The 21383-nt window shown below is 51.0% G+C and overlaps 3 protein-coding genes and 1 pseudogene across 6 annotated transcripts; 1 reads left to right on the top strand and 3 right to left on the bottom strand.

Annotated features, from left to right (window-relative positions):
• Positions 1 to 3546: 3546 nt before the first annotated feature.
• LOC128266849 (N-alpha-acetyltransferase 80-like) lies at positions 3547 to 4058 on the bottom strand (annotated as a pseudogene).
• A 1400-nt stretch (positions 4059 to 5458) lies between these two features.
• LOC128273133 (putative aldehyde dehydrogenase family 7 member A1 homolog) lies at positions 5459 to 9906 on the bottom strand. Of its 4 annotated transcripts, none has more exons than XM_053011056.1 (5): positions 9765 to 9906; positions 7993 to 9424; positions 7501 to 7909; positions 7158 to 7430; positions 5459 to 6370 (listed from the first exon to the last, which is right to left on the bottom strand). In XM_053011056.1, exons 2-3 carry the CDS (start codon positions 9421 to 9423, stop codon positions 7697 to 7699), a joined length of 1644 nt encoding a protein of 547 aa, XP_052867016.1. In that variant the 5' UTR covers position 9424; positions 9765 to 9906; the 3' UTR covers positions 5459 to 6370; positions 7158 to 7430; positions 7501 to 7696. The 4 variants fall into 4 exon arrangements, with proteins under 4 accessions (XP_052867016.1, XP_052867040.1, XP_052867024.1 ...); XM_053011080.1 differs by having other exon boundaries at positions 7993 to 9416; positions 9765 to 9846; XM_053011064.1 differs by lacking the exon at positions 5459 to 6370 and adding an exon at positions 6855 to 7099.
• On the top strand, positions 9422 to 12962 carry LOC128266860 (uncharacterized). Its single transcript, XM_053003653.1, has 4 exons — positions 9422 to 9454; positions 9782 to 10386; positions 10461 to 10585; positions 12943 to 12962. The coding sequence occupies exons 1-4, from the start codon at positions 9422 to 9424 to the stop codon at positions 12960 to 12962; spliced, it is 783 nt and encodes a 260-aa protein (XP_052859613.1).
• Positions 12963 to 17708: 4746 nt separating this feature from the next.
• On the bottom strand, positions 17709 to 20941 carry LOC128266871 (uncharacterized). Its single transcript, XM_053003664.1, has 3 exons — positions 20923 to 20941; positions 19057 to 19528; positions 17709 to 18993 (listed from the first exon to the last, which is right to left on the bottom strand). The coding sequence occupies exons 1-3, from the start codon at positions 20939 to 20941 to the stop codon at positions 17709 to 17711; spliced, it is 1776 nt and encodes a 591-aa protein (XP_052859624.1).
• Positions 20942 to 21383: the final 442 nt, after the last annotated feature.

Below are 21383 nucleotides of genomic sequence, written 5' to 3' on the forward strand. Positions count from 1 at the left end.
GATATCAGGCAAACTAGTGCCAAATGTCCTTCTTCGCTACTGGGATTTTGCAATGTGCGTTTCATGAATTAAATTAAAATTTTGAACATGATTCTGATCTGACCCTTTTATGACGAGTGCCGATCGTAGTATCATAAAGAACATGGCGGGCAAGCCGATCGTTTTGATACGCTAGGCTCTTCCCCTACAAGTGCTTTTGCCTTATCGTTTCGTCGATCACATCAAGACACTCGGACAGGGCGAATACCTCCTTGCTCACAGTGGTCTTCAAATGGGGCAGGTTCTCCACGCTCCTTATGTAACACACGTCGTGAAGTTTCGATTGCAATCGTTCCATGCTGTCGATCAGTTCCTTTTTGATGATCGGTTGGTAGCTGGGATCACGCTCAGCTTCCACCTGTTGCTGGAACTGCATCAGCAAATTATCAACTTTTCGGAATGTTTTCACCACGGTGGACCACTCCTGGCGATAGAAATGGTGCACTTCCGTTAAGTCGATCTCCTCGAACGGTGCATTGTCGATCTGCTCCAAAGTAGAAATCGCTTGCCGGAACCGGACAACCAGCGCTTCGACGTCAACCGGAGAGCTAAGCTTACTGGATACTGATTTGCTACCGACAGAGGAAACATCCGAACAACTAGAGCTGGTGGACACATTTGCGATCGCCGCCGGATTGTGTTCGGTCAGGACGCGGACGCTCTGGTGTAGCGACGCGGCATTTCTTTTCAGCGAACCCTGCCGTTGAGATCGAAACGTTGATGGACGCGCTCGTATGGTACAGAAAAAATCGTCTATGTCTTCTTCACTTGGTCGATCCACCGGATCAGAGGACGTAGATTGCAGCGGCCAGTTCTGTTCCTCCTTCGCCAACGCCAGGAGTGTAGCGGGAAGATCGTTGTCATCGGCGGGACTGCTGCTGGAGCGGAGTTTCGTGCAAACTCTGGCCTCTTTACCGAGGTACCGGTTGATGACTATATTACCAACTATTTCCTTCGCCAGTGAATCGAACTCTTGCGTTTGCATTGCACCGAAAGCAACATTCGAACGAACGAACAAAACAACGTTTTCCTAGAATTTCCGCTTCCATTGCATCAAAATTACATACTGGAGCGAATTTAGTGGTAGAATGAATCGAGCCGTGGTATCTGTGTAGTGATAAGTTCATTATCTCAATTGATTTCATTTTTCACGGTATATTTTGGCACATTATTTGGTGTTCGGATCGGTATATTTCCAATACGGTTGAATGGAGTCGCTCGACGATGCCATTCTTTCACCATCCCGAAATCACTCTTTCACCCGTCGAAATTAACCCCTCGCCACATTTAATGGCTTGGAGGCTTCTGAATCAACCGCGTGATCTTCTTTTATTCAATATTATATTATATTATACTCATTCATATCCGCATTCATATCGCACCACCTTGATCATTATTCTGCCGCTGTGCAGTCCCTGTGTGGCGGTGAAACTGACAGCGTAAGTGTATCTGTATCAGAACATCGGAGAACATCTTCATGATGTCCTGTTCGGCGGTGAACGACGGCAGGACGGCGGGCTTTATAGCTGTCTGTTCTCTCTTTCTGTTTCCGGTGCGGCATCCGGCATCGCTTTTGCTCGGTGACTAAATCCGTTCCCCGCTAAAACTCGCTCTCGCTCGCGTTCTCTCTCTCTCTCGCATATCCCTGAAAACAGTCCAACCGAAATCATCGGAGGTGGCGCCCAATCCGGTCCTCCTTGCCGGTGTAACAAAAAAAAACACGATATACAAATTAAAAACTCTTTCAACAGCTACTTTCGCACCGAACTTTGACTCTCTCTCTCTCTCTCTCTCCCGGCATCTTTCAGTGTCAATTGCTTCCTCTCAATCGTCGTTGATCAACCGCATTCGCACGTTCCGCCCGAACAGACTTCGGTTGTGATACTCTCGTACTAACACGCCCGCTTCCGTTCCGTTAGTAACACTGCATTCTTCGCGAAGAACGTTGGCTCCGTCTCTCAAATATTTTCTCTCAAAGCAGCCGTAGGAACACCAGCCCATGTTTCGGACACACAATCCGAACTGAAGCTTACGTTCCGCGCCGGTGGTTTTAAGCCGCTTGTCCCACTGCTCGCCTCTGAAACTTGTGACAGATCGCAAACGGACTAAGTTTGTGAAAATGCCCAACTCTGGCTTGCACTGAGCTGTGGCCAGTCTGTTGAGGAGGAGGAGAAAAGATGAATTTAGTCTGCATTCCGTTTGGCTTTCAGCAAGCACCCAAAATGTTCGACCGATACCGTTTATCCGCCACAATTAGCCCTACAAAAAATAACTTTCTTTTGCACCGAAGTTACACACTGGCGTCCCGGCGCATGGAAGGCCTTAAAATTCATTCTGTTCCCGATACCCGTTACGCATCGTAGCTCCCACCCGATTCGCTGTGCACATTTGGCCATCCACGTTTTCTTAGTACTTGTATTGAACGTTTCGGACATGATTCGAAAATTTTGACCGCTTTGCAGCACTCGTACCCTAGTTTAGTGTACAATGCTTGCTGGTCCATCGTACAAAGGTAGATCCTTTTTGAGCTGCAATTTCTGAAAGCAGTGGTTTTCGACCTCTCGCATCAGCAGTCGACCGATACCCTGCCGTTGGATGCGTTCATCCGCCACAATTAGCCCTACAAAAAATAACTTTCTTTTGCACCGAAGTTACAAACTGGCGTCCCGGCGCATAGAAGGCCTTAAAATTCATTCTGTTCCCGATACCCGTTGCGCATCGTGACTCCCACCCGATTCACTGTGCAGATTTGGCCATCCACGTTTTCTTAGTACTTGTGTTGAATGTTTCGGGCATTACCTGAAAATTTTGATCGTTTTGCAGCACAGCACAGTGAGTGTTGGTTTCTATCTGTTGTTGTTTTCGGTCTTCTTCCTCTTTCGCTTACACTTCTCCTTTATTCAAGTGTGTTTCTAGTGTTTAAATTATGAAAAGTTGTTTTTCTTTTCATTTTCACTCTTTTCCTTTCCGCTGATCATGTGTTTTAAGCACATCAAATCTCGCGCACATCAACTCTCCTCTCATCGCTTTGCAGAACATCGGAGAACATCTTCATGATGTCCTGTTCGGTGGTGAACGACGGCAGGACGGCGGGCTTTATAGCTGTCTGTTCTCTCTTTCTGTTTCCGGCGCGGCATCCGGCATCGCTTCTGCTCGGCGACTAAATCCGTTCCCCGCTAAAACTCGCTCTCGCTCGCGTTCTCTCTCTCTCTCGCATATCCCTGAAAACACTCCAACCGAAGTCATCGGAGGACGACCTTGAGCATAAATATAACTAATTGTCCTCGCTCCCCTTCTTACTTGAATCGAAAACCACCTCCGGGCGGCCTCTTCCACGACGGGAGCCACGGCCCCGAGGAGCCATCTATCGGCTCGACCATACCGTTTATCCGCCACATTCTGTTTATATACCGTTTATCCGCCACATTCTGTTTATATACCGTTTATCCGCCTTCTTAAATACATTCTGTTCCCGATACCCGTTGCGCATCGTGACTCCCACCCGATTCACTGTGCAGATTTGGCCATCCACGTTTTCTTAGTACTTGTGTTGAACGTTTCGGACATGATTCGAAAATTTTGACCGCTTTGCAGCACTCGTACCCTAGTTTAGTGTACAATGCTTGCTGGTCAATCGTACAAAGGTAGATCCTTTTTGAGCTGCAATTTCTGAAAGCAGTGGTTTTCGACCTCTCGCATCAGCAGATGACCGATACCCTGCCCGCGGTGGTCTCGGGCCACTATCACGCTCTCAACGCCTCCCGGTCGGAAGGAATTGTGGAATTTTTCGCGTGTGCGAGAACCACGGATCGTTTCTCGTCGCCTACCGTCAGCATAAAATTGGTCGGCAGTGTATCCTGCGATGACTCCAGCCTCCACAGGCGCGCCGTGTACGAGCAAGGCCATTCCGAGTTGATGAGAGCGATACGCTGATCCATCAGCTCTCGGTGCTTATGGGTTGGGACCACTCTGTAGGGCGGCTGATGGTGCATGTTACTGAGGGCTGCCGGAGGCGACATTTTCCGTTCCCCTTAGTTTGACACTGAAAAAGCTTCGCTGGGAGGAGGAACAGGATTTGACGGGTGTCCGGTGCTGCCGAGCGAATCGGATCATATGGTTCTAAAAATAATCATACGCATGAATTTGAATTCAAATAACCCGAAGGGAGTTGTTATCGCGGTTTTTGGTATGTCATCTGGTGTAACCGGTATTTGATGATACGCTCGCTGTAGGTCAATGCAAGAGAATAATCATTTGAGCGGTGGCGATCTGTTGAGTTGATTCGCTTGGTTTTCCTCTTCACTCTGGATCGCTGCTTTATCCTGCTCTTTGGATGTGTCCGGATTTTTCAGATAAACGCTTAAGCGCTGCTGCTTTTCGTCCTTCTTTCTGGTAACTTTCTTTTTCGGGGGGTTCTTTTCGATTCGTCCGTCGGACGGCCTCAATGTGAGGAGGTTCAGACGATCGTCTTTAGCACTCTTTTCCTCGCCCGTTTGCCGCCACCACCACCAAGTAATCCCTGGGACTCTCGATAGCACGATAGTCGTGAGAGCGGGGAAGTAGAAAAATTTGCCTAGCAGAGTCATTGGGCGTGTAGGGCATCGGGGAATCACAGGAACTTTAGGAAAATGGCGAACTTTTATTCAATGACGGTGACATCATCATCCGCCACCGGAAAACCGGTAAATTCCAGACGCTTGTCTTGTTTTGCTTTTTGCTCTTTCGATCGGCACTTTTATTGGCTGTGACAGGTTGTAATTGCACAACCCATGTGCCGAATCGATGAGGCTGACGGATGATTGGTAATATTTGACGTCATCGGCTTAACCCGTGGAGAAAAAGGCACTGTCGGTATCGAACGTTCGCCATCAAACTACGCGGTCAGATCCTCGAAACCATCAAGATGGAACCATTGCAATCGTTCGATGCAAATCGATGCCCCAAACGCAAAATGATTAAAAACAAACCTGTGGGCCTTGTCCTTGCGTTTGATGAACTCCCGTTCTCAAGCGAAACAAAATTTCTTCCCGCGAAACCCGCGCACTCTAAAGCACTCCTTGTAGCCCTCTCTTTCCCATTCTTTTAAAAGGCACGCACTTCGGCCATTACCTTCTCCCTTAGGTTGGGCTAGCTTTGTTGGATTTCACCTCTCTGAGTTCCTTAGATTGATAAACGGTCGCGGATAGGTAATGATGATGCAGGACCACACATTGTAGGCATCGGTATGCTCGGTAAAGAGCAACGAGAAGAAAACACATTCGCAAAACTCTTCGCAAGTTGAAGCAAACTCGGAGTACGAAAAGTGCGTAGGCAGGAGTAGGAGGTTTAGCCGTATTCATATGTAAAACAAACATTAAATATGGTGATTCGAGCTTTTGAGACTGTCGTCAAACATTTTAGGATGAGTAAATAGAAGAAAAAGGATACACTGATATAATATACATACTATTTAAGAACAATAAGTTTATTCGAGGTAGGTTTACGGACTGGCAGGGACGTGGTTAGCAGCAGTTGTGCGAAATTACATGCTTGAAATGCTAAGATAATAGGACTTTCAAAATAGGCGTCAAAACGGATCAGCCTAAGACGTACAGTCGCTGTACTCTGTATATCTGATACGCGGAAACATTCATTGATTTAGCAGTAGTTGATCCTATGTAATATCGACAATGAAATAGTAGATTGTGGAAGTAAATGCAAACGCGACAAATGCAACAACCAATAGAGCACAAATGAAAACAAGCGAGCGAAAGAGAAAGAAGTGTAGAGCGCAGTAAGGGATAAAGATGTGAACCTAAGTTTCGTTCTGTTTCGTTTTAGAAGCGCCTTATCTCGCGCGTCTGTAGATCGGATGTAGTGACTAAAACAAGACAGACTTATTGTTACTGTACCATTACTACATGACTGTAATATGTTATATATAAAAAAAAACCCCTACCAACGCCTAGCGGGGCGCAAGATAGACGTGCGTGTGAGAAACGTTCTCTGTAGGGGCGCCAGCGCCAGCAGATAATTGATACCCTGGGACGTTATCCCATGAAATAGTAACTCTGTAACTCTGTACAATATGAATGTGTAGTATCATTTTCAATTGCTGATTTACCATTTTTGAACTACGAAAGGGGTTTGATTTTCGCTTCGCCGTCTTCGGTTTCTTATGATTCACTTCACACACACACACACACAGACAGAATATTTATATTAAACTACGAACCGAAGAAGAAACTAACACGGGGGCCGCGCGGTCGGTGCGCCACGATGGTCGATGGATGCCAAAACAAAAGAAATCGTGTTATTGAAATCCTTGCGAGAAAGGTAGTGGTAAATAATGCTAAACAAAGAAACGATAAAACAAAGCAAAAATTCAAAAAACAAGAAAAAACAAAAAACAAAAAAAGATCAATCAATGCCACCACGTCAGAACAATTTGTTAGGTTACTTTACTTAACCTCTCCCTCCTCCGTCAGTTCCTTAAGCGCGGACGAACACGAGTGCTGCAACACGAGTTGTACAGTACAGGCAACTGAGAAGCCCGCTGTCAACCTGTGTAACCCCATGTTTTGGGGTGTTTGCCCTAGTTTGCGACCGGCAGCAGCCCTTCAACCCTCAAAGAGACCCCGTTCTAGGAACCGATTAGTAGCGGCAATACAACTACAAAACAAACAAAAAACCTTTACCCCCGGGGAGGGAGGGGGGAGTGCGACCCCCCACCACCTCCTCCTCCGTCGCCCTTTCCCCTCACACAGCAACAACAAGCATGTAAGGGCTATTTTATATTTTGGAATTCGATAAAAGGTAAATTTTAACTGTACATATGACAAAAATGTGACAAATTTTTAAAATAACAAAAACAAAAAAACAAACAATATATATTGACTGTAACATACTGACCCGGATGCATTGGATGCAGACAATGAAAAATAAACAAATGAAAAATAAAAGCCTCAACCGTGTCGAGTTTTTGTTCCGGGTGTGGTGCGAGGTCTGAACCCGGAGCCGTGTAAACAGGATGGCTCCAGCTGTCAATTTCGGTCCGCCTCGTTGTACTGTTTTGACAACACTGATTTGAAATGATTTCAGATCGAAAGAAAAAGAACATTTAGTTTAGTGCAACTTACCACCCGTGAAGAGGTAGGACATCGGTTCCTCTCCTGGCTGCAACCTGTTGAAGAAAAGGCATCGACAAAAGTTCGAGGAAGAGCTTGAAGCTACCAATACTGAACTTTTGGACGAAATTGCACTGCGGCCGCCTTTCAATACGCCGTATCGCTACGTGTTGAACCGAACAGCTGGAAAACCGAAAAACTGCCGAACCGGGAAATGCTGCTCGCCAGGTAAAAAACAAACAAGTCAGCTGTCTATCGAATTGTGATGGATCCATTTTCAGAATCCTAAAAAGAGCAAAAATCATGCCGTTAGTCCGGGCGTGCTTCCGGCTGGGACCAGAAAGGTGTGGAGTACCGAGGTAAACGGGCAGACACATGTGAGCGATTTGAGAAAACTTCCGAAACATCCATACTTTCGGACCGTAGACGAAGGCGGGGGGAGGGGGCAAGTTGATAGTAGGTTTTGTTGATCCGGCCAACGGTCTAGCCGAACGGAGCTTTTATTGTGATTAGATGGATGGTGCCGTGACGGACAGACGGACGGGCCCGTGTCACTCGAAAACGAGGCCCTGCGCCAGCGGTAGGTTCGACGAGTGGTTCACGGTGATCGTCGAGCGGCGCACGTACTGCTTCCAGGCGTCGGACCCGGACTCGCGGCCACCGCCTGTGGCCTTTTCGCCCCCGAACGCACCGCCAATCTCGGCGCCGGACGGCGAGGTGTTGATGTTGACGATTCCACAGTCGGACCCGTTCTCGCCGATCCACTGCAAAAGAAAGTGCGGGGGGAGGATAACGTGCTTAGTGAGCGAGGGTTGCTTTGCGGTGGGGGGAGGGGGGGGTATTCTACCTGGAACGCCGACTGTATGTTGCTGGTGAAGAGCGCCGACGAGAGGCCCTGGTCGACCTCGTTGTTCCACTCGATGGCCTCGGCGAGGTTGCGCGCCTTGAAGAGGTACACGATCGGGGCGAACGTCTCGCGCAGCACGACCGGGGCGTTGTGCGCCAGCCCGGAGATGATGGTCGGCTCGACGAAGCACCCGGCCCGCTCGAGTACCCGACCACCGCACTCGACGACTCCGCCCTGCTGGACGGCCTCCTGCACCGTGGCCCGGTATCCGTCGACGGCGCGCCGATTGTGGAGCGGCCCGTAGAGCGTGGCACTGTCGAGCGGGTGGCCAACGCGCTGCAGCAGGGCCGTGTAGCGGGCGACCAGTTTGCGCAGGAACACGTCGTACAGCCGCTCGTGGATGATCAGCCGGCGGGTGCTGGTGCAGCGCTGACCGGCGGTCCCGATGCAGCCGAAGAACGCGGCATCGAGCGCCATCTCGGCCGGTGCGTCGTCGTTGATGATGAGCGCGTTGTTGCCACCGAGCTCAAGCAGTACCCGGCCGAAGCGGCCCTGCACCTGGACGCCAACCTCGCGGCCCACCTCCGTGCTGCCGGTGAAGGAGAGCAGCTTGACGCGCGGGTCGGCCGCCATCCGCTTGCCGACGTCGGTGCCACCCTGGCAGAGCGTCACCACCGGTGGCAGGCCGTTGCGGCGCAGCACCTCCGCCACGATGCGCGTCGTCGCGACGCTGACGAGCGGCGTGCTGGGGGCACCCTTCCACAGCACCGAATCGCCGACGGTCAGGGCGATTGCGGCGTTCCAGCCGAACACGGCGCACGGGAAGTTGAAGGCCGAGATGATGCCGACCAGCCCGAGCGGGTTCCACTTCTCCAGGATCGTGTGCTGTGGCCGCTCCGACGGCAGGATCTGGCCGGCGAACATGCGCGACAACCCGACCGCGTAGTCGCAGATGTCCACGAACTCCTGCACCTCGCCGACGCCCTCCGCCCGGATCTTGCCCATCTCGAGCGACACGAGCTGGCCGAGCGGCTCCCGGTACTTGCGCAGCTCGTCCCCGATCTGGCGCACGATCTCGCCGCGGAACGGAGCCGGCAGGTGGCGCCACTCCTCGTACGCCTTCACGCCCGCGGCAATGCACCGGTCCGCATCCTGCTCGTTACCGGTCGCCACCTCGGCGATGATGCGCCCCGATGCCGGATCCACGGACTGTACGAGCTCACCGCGGCCCGCGCTCCAACCCGAACCATCGTACACGCCCGCGTTCACCCGCTCCAGGCCGAGCTCGCGCAGAAAGCCGTACTGCTTACTGTCCTCCACCAGATACCCGGCCATGCCGCGGATCGAAAGCAGGCTTGTTCTGAGGCTTGGCGCTGCGCCCTTCACTTGTGCCAGGATACTTGCGCGACCTCGCACGGCAGCTCCTATCATGCTGCGGGAAAACCGAAACATCCCAAAAACCGTTAGTTACCACCAGCAACGCTGGTCCGCTCCGCGCTGTGCCCCCCTCCCTAGCGCCCCCGCGTATTACGTAACAGGGAGACCGGTCCGTCGGAGCAGACCGCGAGCAGCCGATCGCCACGACCGCCACGAGCTCAGTGTACGCTTCGAGACGCAAAACTGCAACGGGAGTCAACTTAACGGGCTCCAGTTGCCGACAGACGATGATTTTCGGGCAGCCGTGGATGGAACTACGATCACCTCTGATCACATGAGCCACCAAGAACAATACCGTTCCGCGAACCCGCGGACCCGCGAACCCTTTTACTTACACTTGCTTGCGTTACAGAGAACCGGCACCGACTGCAGCCCGTTGGCAACTGGTCCGCGGCCGAGCAATCGCTGGGCCGGCTGCCCCGTATCGCTCGAGGAGGCTGTCGAGCGCTCGGGCACCCTAATCAGTGCCGTTCAGCCGTTCGATGGCCTGCCAACAACGACACCACCAGACCGTCGAGAGTCCGTTGCTTTCGTGCGAGCGCATGCCGAGCCCCTGGAGTTCGTCAACACGACCACGAGCTGCGAGCTGATAAGCGCTTACTATCTTTGGCGACACACTCGTCCGGATGGCTCGGGTCCGGTTTTGCTGCGCTCTCGTCGCAAACAGGTATTTGCTTGTTCGCGTGGAGATATTGAGCTACGCAAAAATCGCCATCCCGGTCGGTCGGGTCGTCGTCACGAGAACTCTCCCCCCGATATGAGTGGTTGTTCAAGTGATACGTTGCCGGGCATCGCCAGGCAACCTTATCAACGTCAAACAGTGCGTTCAGATAAGCCGGCTCCCGGCTCGTTCCAGCGACTCGTAGTGATTGGATGGAGCGGTTCAGCTAACGGCACAGTGCAGGCTCGTAAAATGTTGCTTTATCAACGGCTCTATCGCTTCTATCAGGCTGTTCCGTAAGTTTCCGGTGCGGTTTGATCGGTAGAAAAGGCGCAATTTGAAGGCTTGACACACACATTTTATTTTTCAGTATCGTCTCCCTGAACATCAACACATCGCGGTGCACCCGAGTTCCACAATTGATGAACTCCATCCCTGAAGAAGAGGAGAATCTGGTATCTGGGCTGCAAAATATGTGTGAAATATCAAAAAGCTGTGATGATCTCTTCATTTGGTTAAAAACGCTTCAAACGCTTGGTTTTTGTTTTAGATCTGGAAACGGATGCAACTCGCTCTAGGGGCGCCAAATCTGGTGGGTGCGGTGTATGCTCCAACTATTCGAACTTTAATTCATACCGACTTTTGCCGTTGACAAAATCGAAAAATCCGACTTTCTGAAACGTCAGTCCTTCAGTCAAAATGTTGCTTACACTGCCCAGATGAGATGCCGAGGGGTTCTACTAAATCTCTTTCGATCAGTTGACGATTTTCCCATACGATAGCCTGCATTTTTCCTACGAGTTCAGATGTTGCTACTGTTTCTGGAGGTCCGTGACGTGGATCATCTTCAAGGCTTGTACGTTTAAACTTAGCAACCCATCTTTTTGCGGTACTAATTAAAGGCGAAGAGTCGTTAAACATTTTCAACATTCGTTCAAAACTTTATTTTACTATTAAAGCTTCAATTCAATCACTGAACGAATTCACGTCGATACTGAATCGGCATGTAACCAAAGAATGGATTGATGGAATGAAATGAAACATGTCACATACGTTCATATGAAGAGTGTACTAATATAACAAAATTAATTGTGGCTAGTCTACCAGCGCCCTCTATTGTTGAAGTGCAACACTTATTGAGCAACCCAGCAAATGGATCGTTATTTAGTAGATCCCAATGAATAAAGCAGCGAAAGAGGAGAAAGCGGAGAAACAAAAAGCCGAGGGGTGGCAACGCAAAACACAAAACATCGCGCGCAACAGCGCATTCCCACCGGTTGGTTAGTACGTTTCATGGTTTATTTCAACAACAGGTTCATCCTTCGCCAAGCCAGCGCCGGGTGAAGTACACGTATAATTTACTATTTATAAATGATTGTTGAGTAGTGTGTTTGTTCCATTAACTGTTTGTGTTCATTGTGTGTTAATTTTGCTGCCTTCACTAGGCATACCACCAACACCACTGCCTCCTGCCCATGTGCTTCCGGCCCGGTCACCGCCGGGCAGCGCTCGGTAGGCTCCGTGTCACATCTCCGTGTCCTCCGTGATGGCCCAAATGCCGATAATTCCAATCACTGGGCTTCCTTTTGGACTGTGGCCAAAAAGTAACGGGAAGTTTTGATTTTGAACTTGTTGGTAATTCCGGTAGGGACGTAAGGTTTTTTTTTATTTCTACCATCTACCAACACCGACTCCGAGCTCTGTGTCAAATTATACGTCACAGTACTAATTATTGTTGGCGATGCGGGTCCTTTTTTAAACAGTTACATATTAATTCTTTGTTTAATGTCTGAAACTGTTCCAAAAACGCAGTTCCATTCAATTTCGAAATTTCTGCTGCCAAAAATGTCGAAAAATTTGCAAAAAGCCGACGGTGAGCAAGGACAAGAGTTTATAAGTGAAACAAAAAGCTCAAAGAGGGTCGCGGAAAAGCGTTGAAAACGAGCTGCGGCCAGGACTGATGAGCTACATCAAGTTATGAGATTTCTGGGACCTGCTACTTTGAGAGTTTTCAAGTTATAGGCATATTCCCGTTACATGTTTGGCCACAGCAGTAGCAGTAGGGCTGCGTGTCTACTTGTGGAATTGTTGGTTGCTGCTTCTCTGTCTTCTGCTTTCAGTTACCAAGAGTTTTCAGTCTAAAGATCGGCTTGAGTAAAGTATGTCTGTAGGTAAAGAACGTTCCTCTTGCAGTTGCGGTTTCACATAACCGTTGGGTTTTGTTTGTTAAACTCGGCTTCATAAATGTTACTTGCTTGATTGAACTCGTAATGACACAAATTTCGGCTCAAGGCCCGGCTCACTAAACATCCATATTGTGGTGGGCTGAATATTCGACTCTTGCGACCGTGCGTGTTGATGTACATGGTTTGTATATCAAAGTTTTGTAAACATTTATCAACTAGTTTGCTCTCTATATTTATATATATATATATACTTTTGTTTTTGTCTATTTCTGTATAGATTATAATTGTAAATGTAACAACAATCAGTTTGACGACGCATCGAGAGCAAATGTATGTTTTGGAAACACTTATCTATAAAAAATATACCCTTTTCAGTTTGTTAACAGTACATTTTCATTGAAACTCCCACCCATCGCCCACGCCCACAGTGCTGTGCCGATATCTCTCTCTCTCTCCTTATCCTTCTCTCTCTCTCTCTCTCTCTCTCTCTCTCTCTCTCTCTCTCTCTGTGCGTGTGTTTGCGTGTGTGTAGTGTGTTGTGTTTGATCAATCAGACTCGGTCCGCTTTGCCGGAAAACCGGACGCGCTGATCGCTAATTCTTAGTGCACAGTACAAACATTCAGTTTTTGTTTTTGTTTTCTTCTTTTCGTTATATTGTTATACAGACTGTGACTTCTCCGACTAGAATATGTTTAGGTTTCCCTCGAGTGTGCGGTGGCTGAAAGTACGAACCTCCCTCGTCCGTTCTTTCGCCATACAGCTACAGTTGACTGATTTACTTTTGGTTTGATATTGTCACGTTTATGTTATTTCTTTTGTTTAGGTTTCGGCTCCAAACATGCCTAACAGAGTTGCAGACTGTTTCCACGTTCTCTCTCTCTCTCTCTCTTTCTCTTTTTCTCTCTCTTTCTTTCGCTCTCTTGCTTAATTTCACTTTTTCACCTTTGTCCCTTTAACATTCCCCGATTTTCCATTTTTGCCAGTTCACTTGTTTCATTTCATGTCTCTGTTCTACTATTTTCCACTGTTCAGGGCCTGTGTGTTTGCAGCTTCTTTGTTTTTCAGTCGCTGTGTCTGTCTGTGTGTGTGTGTGCAATTGAGAGTATATTTCATAGTTTTCACGTTGACGTCAAGGTACGCCGCCTAGACGCCACGTCCCTGGCCACGGTTGTGACGTACACATCCTGTACCCGTGGCTTTACTTGTCTCTGGATGGGATGGGAATGTGGGCGATGGTGGTGAGGGTGGGACCTGGGGTGTGGGCGGTAGTGTAGTGTACTCCTCTGTTGTAAGGTGTGTGTGTGTATGTATGTGTTTGTGTGTGTGTGTGTGCGTTTTGCACACACACACACACACCCGGTGGGATGGTTAGACGATAAAGGAGTGGGACTATTCAAAAGTTGCCCAGATTGTCGGTGACGATGCTATATGCTTACCACTTACAGAACTGCTTAGTACGCTTAGAATCGCGGTACCGATTAAAATGTATACAATAAATATCCCCCCCGCCCCCGCCCCTCCCGCTCTTACCTTACCACGGTGGCGCATAATTTGGCCGATATTCTTTGACGTTCACGATTTTTTTTTGGTTTTGTTTTGTTCTTTATCGCAATTATGAGTGCTTCTAAAACCCGTACAGCTTAATATTAAAATTGTTCAAAGTATCGCTGAATTGAAGTTAGACACGGTTTCTTATTTAATTCCACTGTCTCGTTCTGCCCCTCTGTATGCCCTTATTGATATATTGATACTCCTTCAAACCACCGAATTTCTCCTTCTTCTCCTCTCCGTTGCTCGTTTGGTTTAGGCGCTGCTGACAGGACTTGACACAGGGGCTCGCAGCACAATGCGCGACTACTACGGGAGATATTTACCGCACATTCTCACTCAGAGTCGGGTCAGGTAGGTGTACAGCGAACAACGCAGAGTCGAGGTGACGGCAGCAATCTACAGCAATCTACCGTGCACAAACAATACAGGGACTTGCTACAGGGATACTACTCGATGTAGAAGTTGTGATAAAAGTTGTTCGTGACGCCTGACCACGCTGCCTGGTATTTTTCCGTAGCTGGCGTCGGTGTCAACTGTCATGCCAGTATCTGGAGCCAGCAAAAAGCTTCGCTCCGCTCAAGCTGCTGGTTGAAGTGGCTGATATGATAGAGCGCCCAGGACGACCTACCGAGCCGACTGAATGGCCCCGAGTTCCCAGTATTGTTTGAGCACGAGCAGTGACCAGTATTTCTGAACTGCAAACTGCGTAGATGGGTTGGGAAGTTCGGTCAATACACCAGTGTGTGTCTGTGTGGAACCAGTGGACAGTGCGAGTGAGAGGACACACAGTGGACACCCAGCCTTTACCGTTGGTTTAGTCCGTGCTGCGACTGTGCCCGAGAGTGTATTATTGCTGTAGGATACTACTGGACGATTCAACAACAACAAACAAAACAAACATACAGGACGAACGAACGAACGAGTGCAGGGAAGCCGGACGCTGCCAGTTACAAAGCTAGCCTCGTGAGCCTCAACGTCGTTACGACCGTTACACAGTTGCTGCTGCTGCTGCTGCGCTAAGTAACCTAAAGTATAAGAGTATCATCTCACACGATTCGATTTCATTTGATGTCGTAAAGGCTACGCTTACATTGGTGGGATTGGTTTGTTCTGTTGTGTCTTCCGCTGTCTTCTTCGTAAATCTTTCGCCTTGACGTGCCTTCTTTCGTCTTCTTCTCATTCTTCAGTTACTCTTCTTCTGCATGGCTTTTGCCGCATTTTGCGAAAGTGTTTGCGGTTTGTTCATCCTATGCTGATGCGGTTCCTACCGCCTAGATGTGTAACAGGTAGCCGTAGAAACACATGGGCTGAAAAGCCTCCCGAGCCTAATCCATAATAAAGTGCGAGTCTTATTGCATTCACCGCTTTTTCAATTAGTACTAAACTTCAAAAGAAAGATGTTAAAAGTTCATGATCTGGGAAACTCATGAGTGAGAAAAAATATCTCTCAAACGAGGGAATAGCTTGAAACACGTATGCACGATAAGCTCGTATGCCAACTCAGAAAAAAACCCAATAAAACGTTGGTTTGCAAACGTGGTCGTTGAGACCCGGATGATTCAGAATGCTGAGGACGTCCAAATGAGGCGGTAACTCCAGGGCACCCACAATCCACAAAATCGTTATGAATGATTGGAAAGTGAAGTTGCGCCAGCTAGCTGACGGCAAGGTTATGGCAGCGGGATTTTGGGATGTGCGTGGCGTAATACTCATCGACTATCTTGAGAAGGGCCATCAACAGTGAATATTGTACAGGTCTGTTGGAGCGTATGTAGGCCTCAAATTACAAAGAAATAACCTCTATGTGAAAACAAAAACATTTTACTTCATCCAGACAACGCACCCCGTCAAGTCAGAAGTCAATCAGAAAAGATGACTACGCGAATTGAACTACGAATTGCTCCCACAACGATCTTATTCACCAGAGTTGGCTCCTAGCGACTATTGGCTATTCGCAGACGTCAAAAGTATGTTCACCGGTTGAAGAAAATTCACCCGAATGAAGAGGTTATAGGCCTGATTATCATTCTCTAATTGACTACTCAAGCGGTCATCTGAGTTCACTTTGGTATTAGCGCACCGTTTGAGTTCTCAAACGCTCAAACGCAAACTGGATGAACGCTCTCTGTGGAAAGCTTTTGGCTGGATGAACTTGTTCACTCGATCAATCGAGTTGTCACGGCATTATGGTTTTCAAACGGAGACTCGAATTTGACAATCGAGTTTCCGTCAACTTTTTGCAACGGAAAGTGCCGTTCTGTTAGGATATCTTTGATTTTATCAATTAGTTTGTATTGTTTATGCTGCACCGTGCAAAGATAGTGATGCTTTCAAAGATAGTTTTTGGTGATGAAAACTTCAATTTGTCAAATTTGTGTCGCAATATTTTGCGATGAATTTTCAGTTCCTTTGCTGCCAGTGTCGCTAGTCCAAAGTAGGTCTGCCTAACTAAGAGCCTGCTTTACAGCAAATAGGATAAGTGATAGGGAACTCAGGGTCCTAACCCAGTCCCAAGAAAACAAAATTAATGCCTTTGAGAGAAAGATCCTCAGAAGGATACTAGGCCCAGTGAAGGATGGAGAGCACTGGAGGATCAGGCATAATAGTGAAATCTATGCAGTGTTCGATGACCCAGAGGTCTCCACCATGATAAAGAAACAAAAATTGCAATGGGCGGGCCACATTATACGGATGAACGAAACAAGGCTACCAAAGAAAACGTTATTGGGAACGGTACACGGCAGGAGACCAGTCGGTAGGCCAAGAGCCCGATGGGAGGACAGCGTCCGTAAGGCCAGCGAGGACCTGCTCGGTGTAGCAGACTGGAGAGGCAGGGCAGTAGGCCGAGACAGCTGGAGGGTCTCGATACAAGCGGCCATAGCCCGAATCGGGCGTTCGCGCCACCAATAGATAGATAGATAGATAGATAGGGAACTCAGTAGCTCACACATTGGTGTACAACAAGAACAAATAGTCATGTACACCGAGAACGCGTAATTGTAAACGCGTAAACGTTGAACCAACAACTGTCTCGTTATTATGGCCGGCGACAGAGCCGCACCGAATCCGAACGTTGCTTGCCGATCACCGATCACTTTCATCGCGTTGGAGAACGGGACCAGCTAGCAGCCGAACTCGCTGTGTGACCCGGAACTAACCACACAGGCCGTCGCGCATTTCGTTCGCTATTTCGTGCGCAAACTTGTACTCGTGATCTCGGTGATCCGCCAGCTTACAATATTTCGAGTTACAACCTTTTACACATCTAAAAATTTCAGAAATGTAATAGCAAAAATTGCATGCACAGCTGAACTGCTACCTGTGTATGTGTATCTGTGTGTGCAATGTTTACAAAAATGCACCAGAAATGACAGTTCGTACTCAAAGAGCTTGACAAGCTTTCACATTTAAGCTTTTTAGCACATTTTAGCACATTTAGCACTCGGAGCTTCTCTAATTGAAAACCGTAATGCCGACACACGAGATTGCCATTTGAGATTGACAACTCAAGTACTTGAAAACCGTAATCGGGGGGTATGGCTGAATCTGAGGTCTAGTTTGATGCAAAAGGTAAATCGGTTTGGAAATGCCAGGCTTTAGAAGGCGATTACGTTGATGAATACATCCAACTTTGAGAAAAGAAACACTAAGTTTTCCCCCTTAGATCAGGGGCTTTTCAGCTCATGTGTTAGGTACTGGCTTCATACATGCTTTTTTTCTCCCTCGCTCTCTCTATCTCTATATCTACCTCTGTCTCTCTCTCTCTCTCTCTCTCTATGCTCGGTGGGGGTGTATCTTAGTATGTGTCGTTAGCCGTAGCCGTTGTAGATTAGCACAGTTCCGGAAAACACATGATTGGCCGGTGCGCCCCTCGCTCGACTTACTTGACGAACAGATCCTTGAGGGTGGAGCAAAGCGATGAATCGCACGTATCGGCCGATTCCTCGTCGTCGGCGGCAGTCTTTCCGAACCAGTTCCCAGCACCAGTGGTCGAGCTGGCACCGGCGCCGCTCGACTTTTTGGCCGCCGCAGCAGAGTCCCCCTTCTTCGACGCACCGCCGGAACCGGACGGCGACGGTGCCGACGACGACGACCCGGAGCCGGTGATGAAGTTCTCTATGGCGTGCCCGATCATGCGCGCGTCCACGATGGCGCTCCGGCCGTCCCACTTGAGCTTGTTGAGCGGCGACCGGTGCGATCCCGTCGGCTTCGGCGGGTGCGCTGGACGCGGCTCGGAGGGCGCGGTGGCTGCGGCTGCGGCCGCTGCAGTGCTCTTGGCGGTCGAGGATGCGCCGACGGTGGCCGCCTCGAGGAGACCGCGTGACTCGCGCCGCAACCGCTCGAAGGCTTCGCCGGCGAATCCGGCCGCGGTCTGGGACGCGGACTTGCGGCGCGCCCCGATCGGCTGGTGGCGCTTGGTGAACCAGCCCGCCTCGACCGTTGGCCGCTCCGCGGGGTCCGTGCCGCCCGGCGAGACCGCCCCGCCGCCACCCGTGGCCAGCTGCTTGATGCTGTGGTACAGCGAGCTGTCGAAGCTGTTGGACCGGTTCTTGCACCGCAGCTTGTCACCCGGCGGCTCCTGCGCGCTGGTGCCACCCGTTGCCGGCGGTACCTTCAGAAGTGACTTGAGCGACGGAAACGGACGTAGCGGTTGGCCCCCGGGCGGTGGTGGTGCTGCTGCCTGTCCCGAGGCCGACGCCGACGTCGACGCCGGCGACGAGTCCTTCTCGCCGCACCGATTGATCTCGGTGGCCGAGGACGCGAGCGATGACAGGAGCGAGATCAGGTCGGTGTTGGTGCAGACGATGCCCATCTTCGCGGGCTTGCCGGTGGCCCCGGTGGCCTCGGGAGGCTCGGCTAGCGGGGACACCGGCAACTCGGACGCACGGCGGAACGACTGGATCGGGGGCAGCGCCGTGCCGACAAAGTCCGAGTAGCGCCGGTTGGTGTAGCGCATCGGCGAGCTCGACCCGGTGCCGGCCTCGTCCAGCGTTTGCACCTCGCACACCCGCTCGTTGCTCGTGTTCCACAGCTTCATGCGCGCCTTCCGCGCCTGCACGATGTCATCCATGATGTCCAGCTGCAGGTTGTGGACGCTACCGCGGTGATCCGTCGACGGGGGCGGGCCGCTGCCGCTTTCGCGCCGCGAGTGCCCCGTCCCCGGGCTGTGGCGAGAAGAGAGAGTGTGAGTCGAGGGCCCCGATTCCGGAGACTCCTTCAGGACTTACCGCTGGCCGGTGGGCACGGCGGCGATCGACTCGCGGCGGCTCCGCCCGAACATGGTCGGCGGCACGCGGCTAATGGTGACGACCGAGTGGCGCCGACCGCCGGGCTGCGGGGCCGGCGTGCTGCAGAGCGTAGCCAGGAACGCTTGCTCGCGGGGCGACGGGCCGGAGCCCTCGCCGCCGCGCTCCGACAGCCGCCGGACCTGGCTGGCGGTGATGCCGCTCGTGCAGGGCGGCGTCGGCAGCGAGTGCTTGCGGGTTTCGCGCGCCTCCCGCCACGGCGACAGCAGGTACGGGTTCTCCGGCGAGTCAATGTCCAGGCTCTGGCGCTGCGACGACTGGGCGCTCGTCTCGTCCGCCTTCTCGCACGTCTCCGATTCCTCCACCACGATCAGCGGCTCCTGGGTGGTGCCCGGGGCGGCCGGCGGGTGGCCGGCGCCACTGTGCGACGCACGTCGCATCCGAAAGAACGTATCTGCTTGGGCACAGGGCAAGAAACGAAGGTTAGCAAGAACTGCAGACCACTCGGACCCGGATCCAGCGAACTACCGACTTTACTTGACGTCACATTTCAGTGAGTAAACATTTAGTCAACAATTTCGCGACAGCCACAAATACTAGCTGGACCACCGCTATCCGGTACTTACCCATCGCTTCCCCGGGTTGTTCACCGCGCACTGGCTCGTTAGTGCTCCAGTCGCCAGCAGCAACAAGTGCGAACCCCGGCGTTCCCTGGCGCCAACCGTCGAGGTCGAGGCGGGCGGGAGTGATAAAGCTGTCGCCCAGACGCGCCTACACACCTACGCACGCACCTACGGCACGGCACGTCTCTTGTTGGGGGCCTGGTTCGTGTGGTTGGTCCTGGGTGATCCTGAACAGCAGGGAACAGCAAGAAGAGAAAGTATTGGCCAACGCCGTTGCAGCTCCTACCGCACTTACATCCCCCCTTTTTTTATCGATCTCCAGCCTCCCGCGCCTCCGACGTCACTGCCACAGACTTTCACAGATATTCCTCTCCTGTCAACTTGAAGCTGTTGTTGTTGCTCTTCTTGCAGACTTCGACCCATCGGCAACGATAGATTGCCTATGGTCACGCGCGCGTTTTTGCCTGGCTCCCAACGAAGTTCCTCCCCCTATCCCCTCCGCTCCACCCACCCACTAACCACTCTATTTCTCTCTCGCACTCTCGCTCTATATATGCCCGCCTTTGTCCGTTCTCCTAACTGACAGCCGTTATCCTTCCTTCTCTGGTGTTGCTCCAGAGAAGAAGTTCCGACGAGTCCGACGACGACACGACGAAGAGTGGCGTTATCACGGCACGGGTGGTTTTCCGCAGGACCAGCTCAGCCTCCAGCCTCCTGTCGGAGTCTCCGAGAGCGTCGTCTACGTGTTGGTCTACGCTCCTCGCTACCAGGCGCGAAGTGGTGAAATTGAAATGAAAAATTGATTGCTGGTCCCCCCGGGCAGGGCGGGGGCGGTGGTTGAGCGGGCCCGTTCGAGAAGGGGGGATTCAAGATGACCGCACACACAGAGTCACACACGGCACACGATAGTGTGGCGGCGACTCACTACACACGGGGACACAGAGGACTTCGAGCCTTTGGACCACAGGACCTTTGATTGTGACTTGATTGTGAGGTGCTGGGACCGTTGGGGAGCGTTCAAACCCATTTTACATTAACGATATCCGCGATGATGCCACACATGCCCAACCACTTTGCACGGAACCGGACCTTCCTCATCCTTACACACACACACGCGCGCACACGCACAACACACGGTATTAGTGTACATTCATATCTATATCCGAGGCGAGCGCGTTGGAGGCGTTTGTGAGCTGGCCTGGACCTGGGTGGGGAGGAAACCTACCTGGTGTATCCTTCGCCATGTCGCGCACACACACACACACACACTCTGCTGCGTATGTTAACTCACCTCTGCTACTGCTGCCGCAGCTGGTTCCTGGTGCTGTTGATCTGCAGTGACGGGCTAAGCTATCCAACCGCTCACTGCGGCACTGCTGCCCATCGCAGGCACGCAATCGGCCGTTTCCGAATTCCGAAGGAAACCCACCAAAGATCCACTGGAACGTCCTGGCCGTACCTGTGACGAACGCGAGCTAGAGCTAGCGAAGAGCGAAGCGAAGCGAAGCGGGTGCGAAAACGTTGACTGACCGTACTGCAGCTGAAGTTTCCCGTGTTCTATAGCTGGCTCTGGCACTGACTCGGTGCTAGGCTCCAGATGAGCGAACGGCGAGCGAGAACACCGAGAGGAGTTGTGATTGCGACGTCTCCGACACGCGGAGCGAGAGCGTCCAAAGTTTTCGGCCC

The sequence above is a fragment of the Anopheles cruzii genome, chromosome X, assembly GCF_943734635.1.
Source record: "Anopheles cruzii chromosome X, idAnoCruzAS_RS32_06, whole genome shotgun sequence".
NCBI lineage: Eukaryota > Metazoa > Arthropoda > Insecta > Diptera > Culicidae > Anopheles > Anopheles cruzii.

Bases quoted from the DNA above. Each gene is read 5' to 3' on its own strand.
- LOC128273133 (XM_053011056.1), bottom strand. From the start codon at position 9,423: ATGATAGGAGCTGCCGTGCGAGGTCGCGCAAGTATCCTGGCACAAGTG. The intron at 7,910-7,992 runs GTAGAATACCCC...TTTCTTTTGCAG, and splicing joins ACATACAGTCGGCGTTCCAG to TGGATCGGCGAGAACGGGTC.
- LOC128266860 (XM_053003653.1), top strand. From the start codon at position 9,422: ATGCTGCGGGAAAACCGAAACATCCCAAAAACC. The intron at 9,455-9,781 runs GTTAGTTACCAC...CTTGCGTTACAG, and splicing joins ACCGAAACATCCCAAAAACC to AGAACCGGCACCGACTGCAG. The intron at 10,387-10,460 runs GTAAGTTTCCGG...TTTATTTTTCAG, and splicing joins CGCTTCTATCAGGCTGTTCC to TATCGTCTCCCTGAACATCA.
- LOC128266871 (XM_053003664.1), bottom strand. The intron at 18,994-19,056 runs GTAAGTCCTGAA...TTCTCGCCACAG, and splicing joins GCCGTGCCCACCGGCCAGCG to CCCGGGGACGGGGCACTCGC.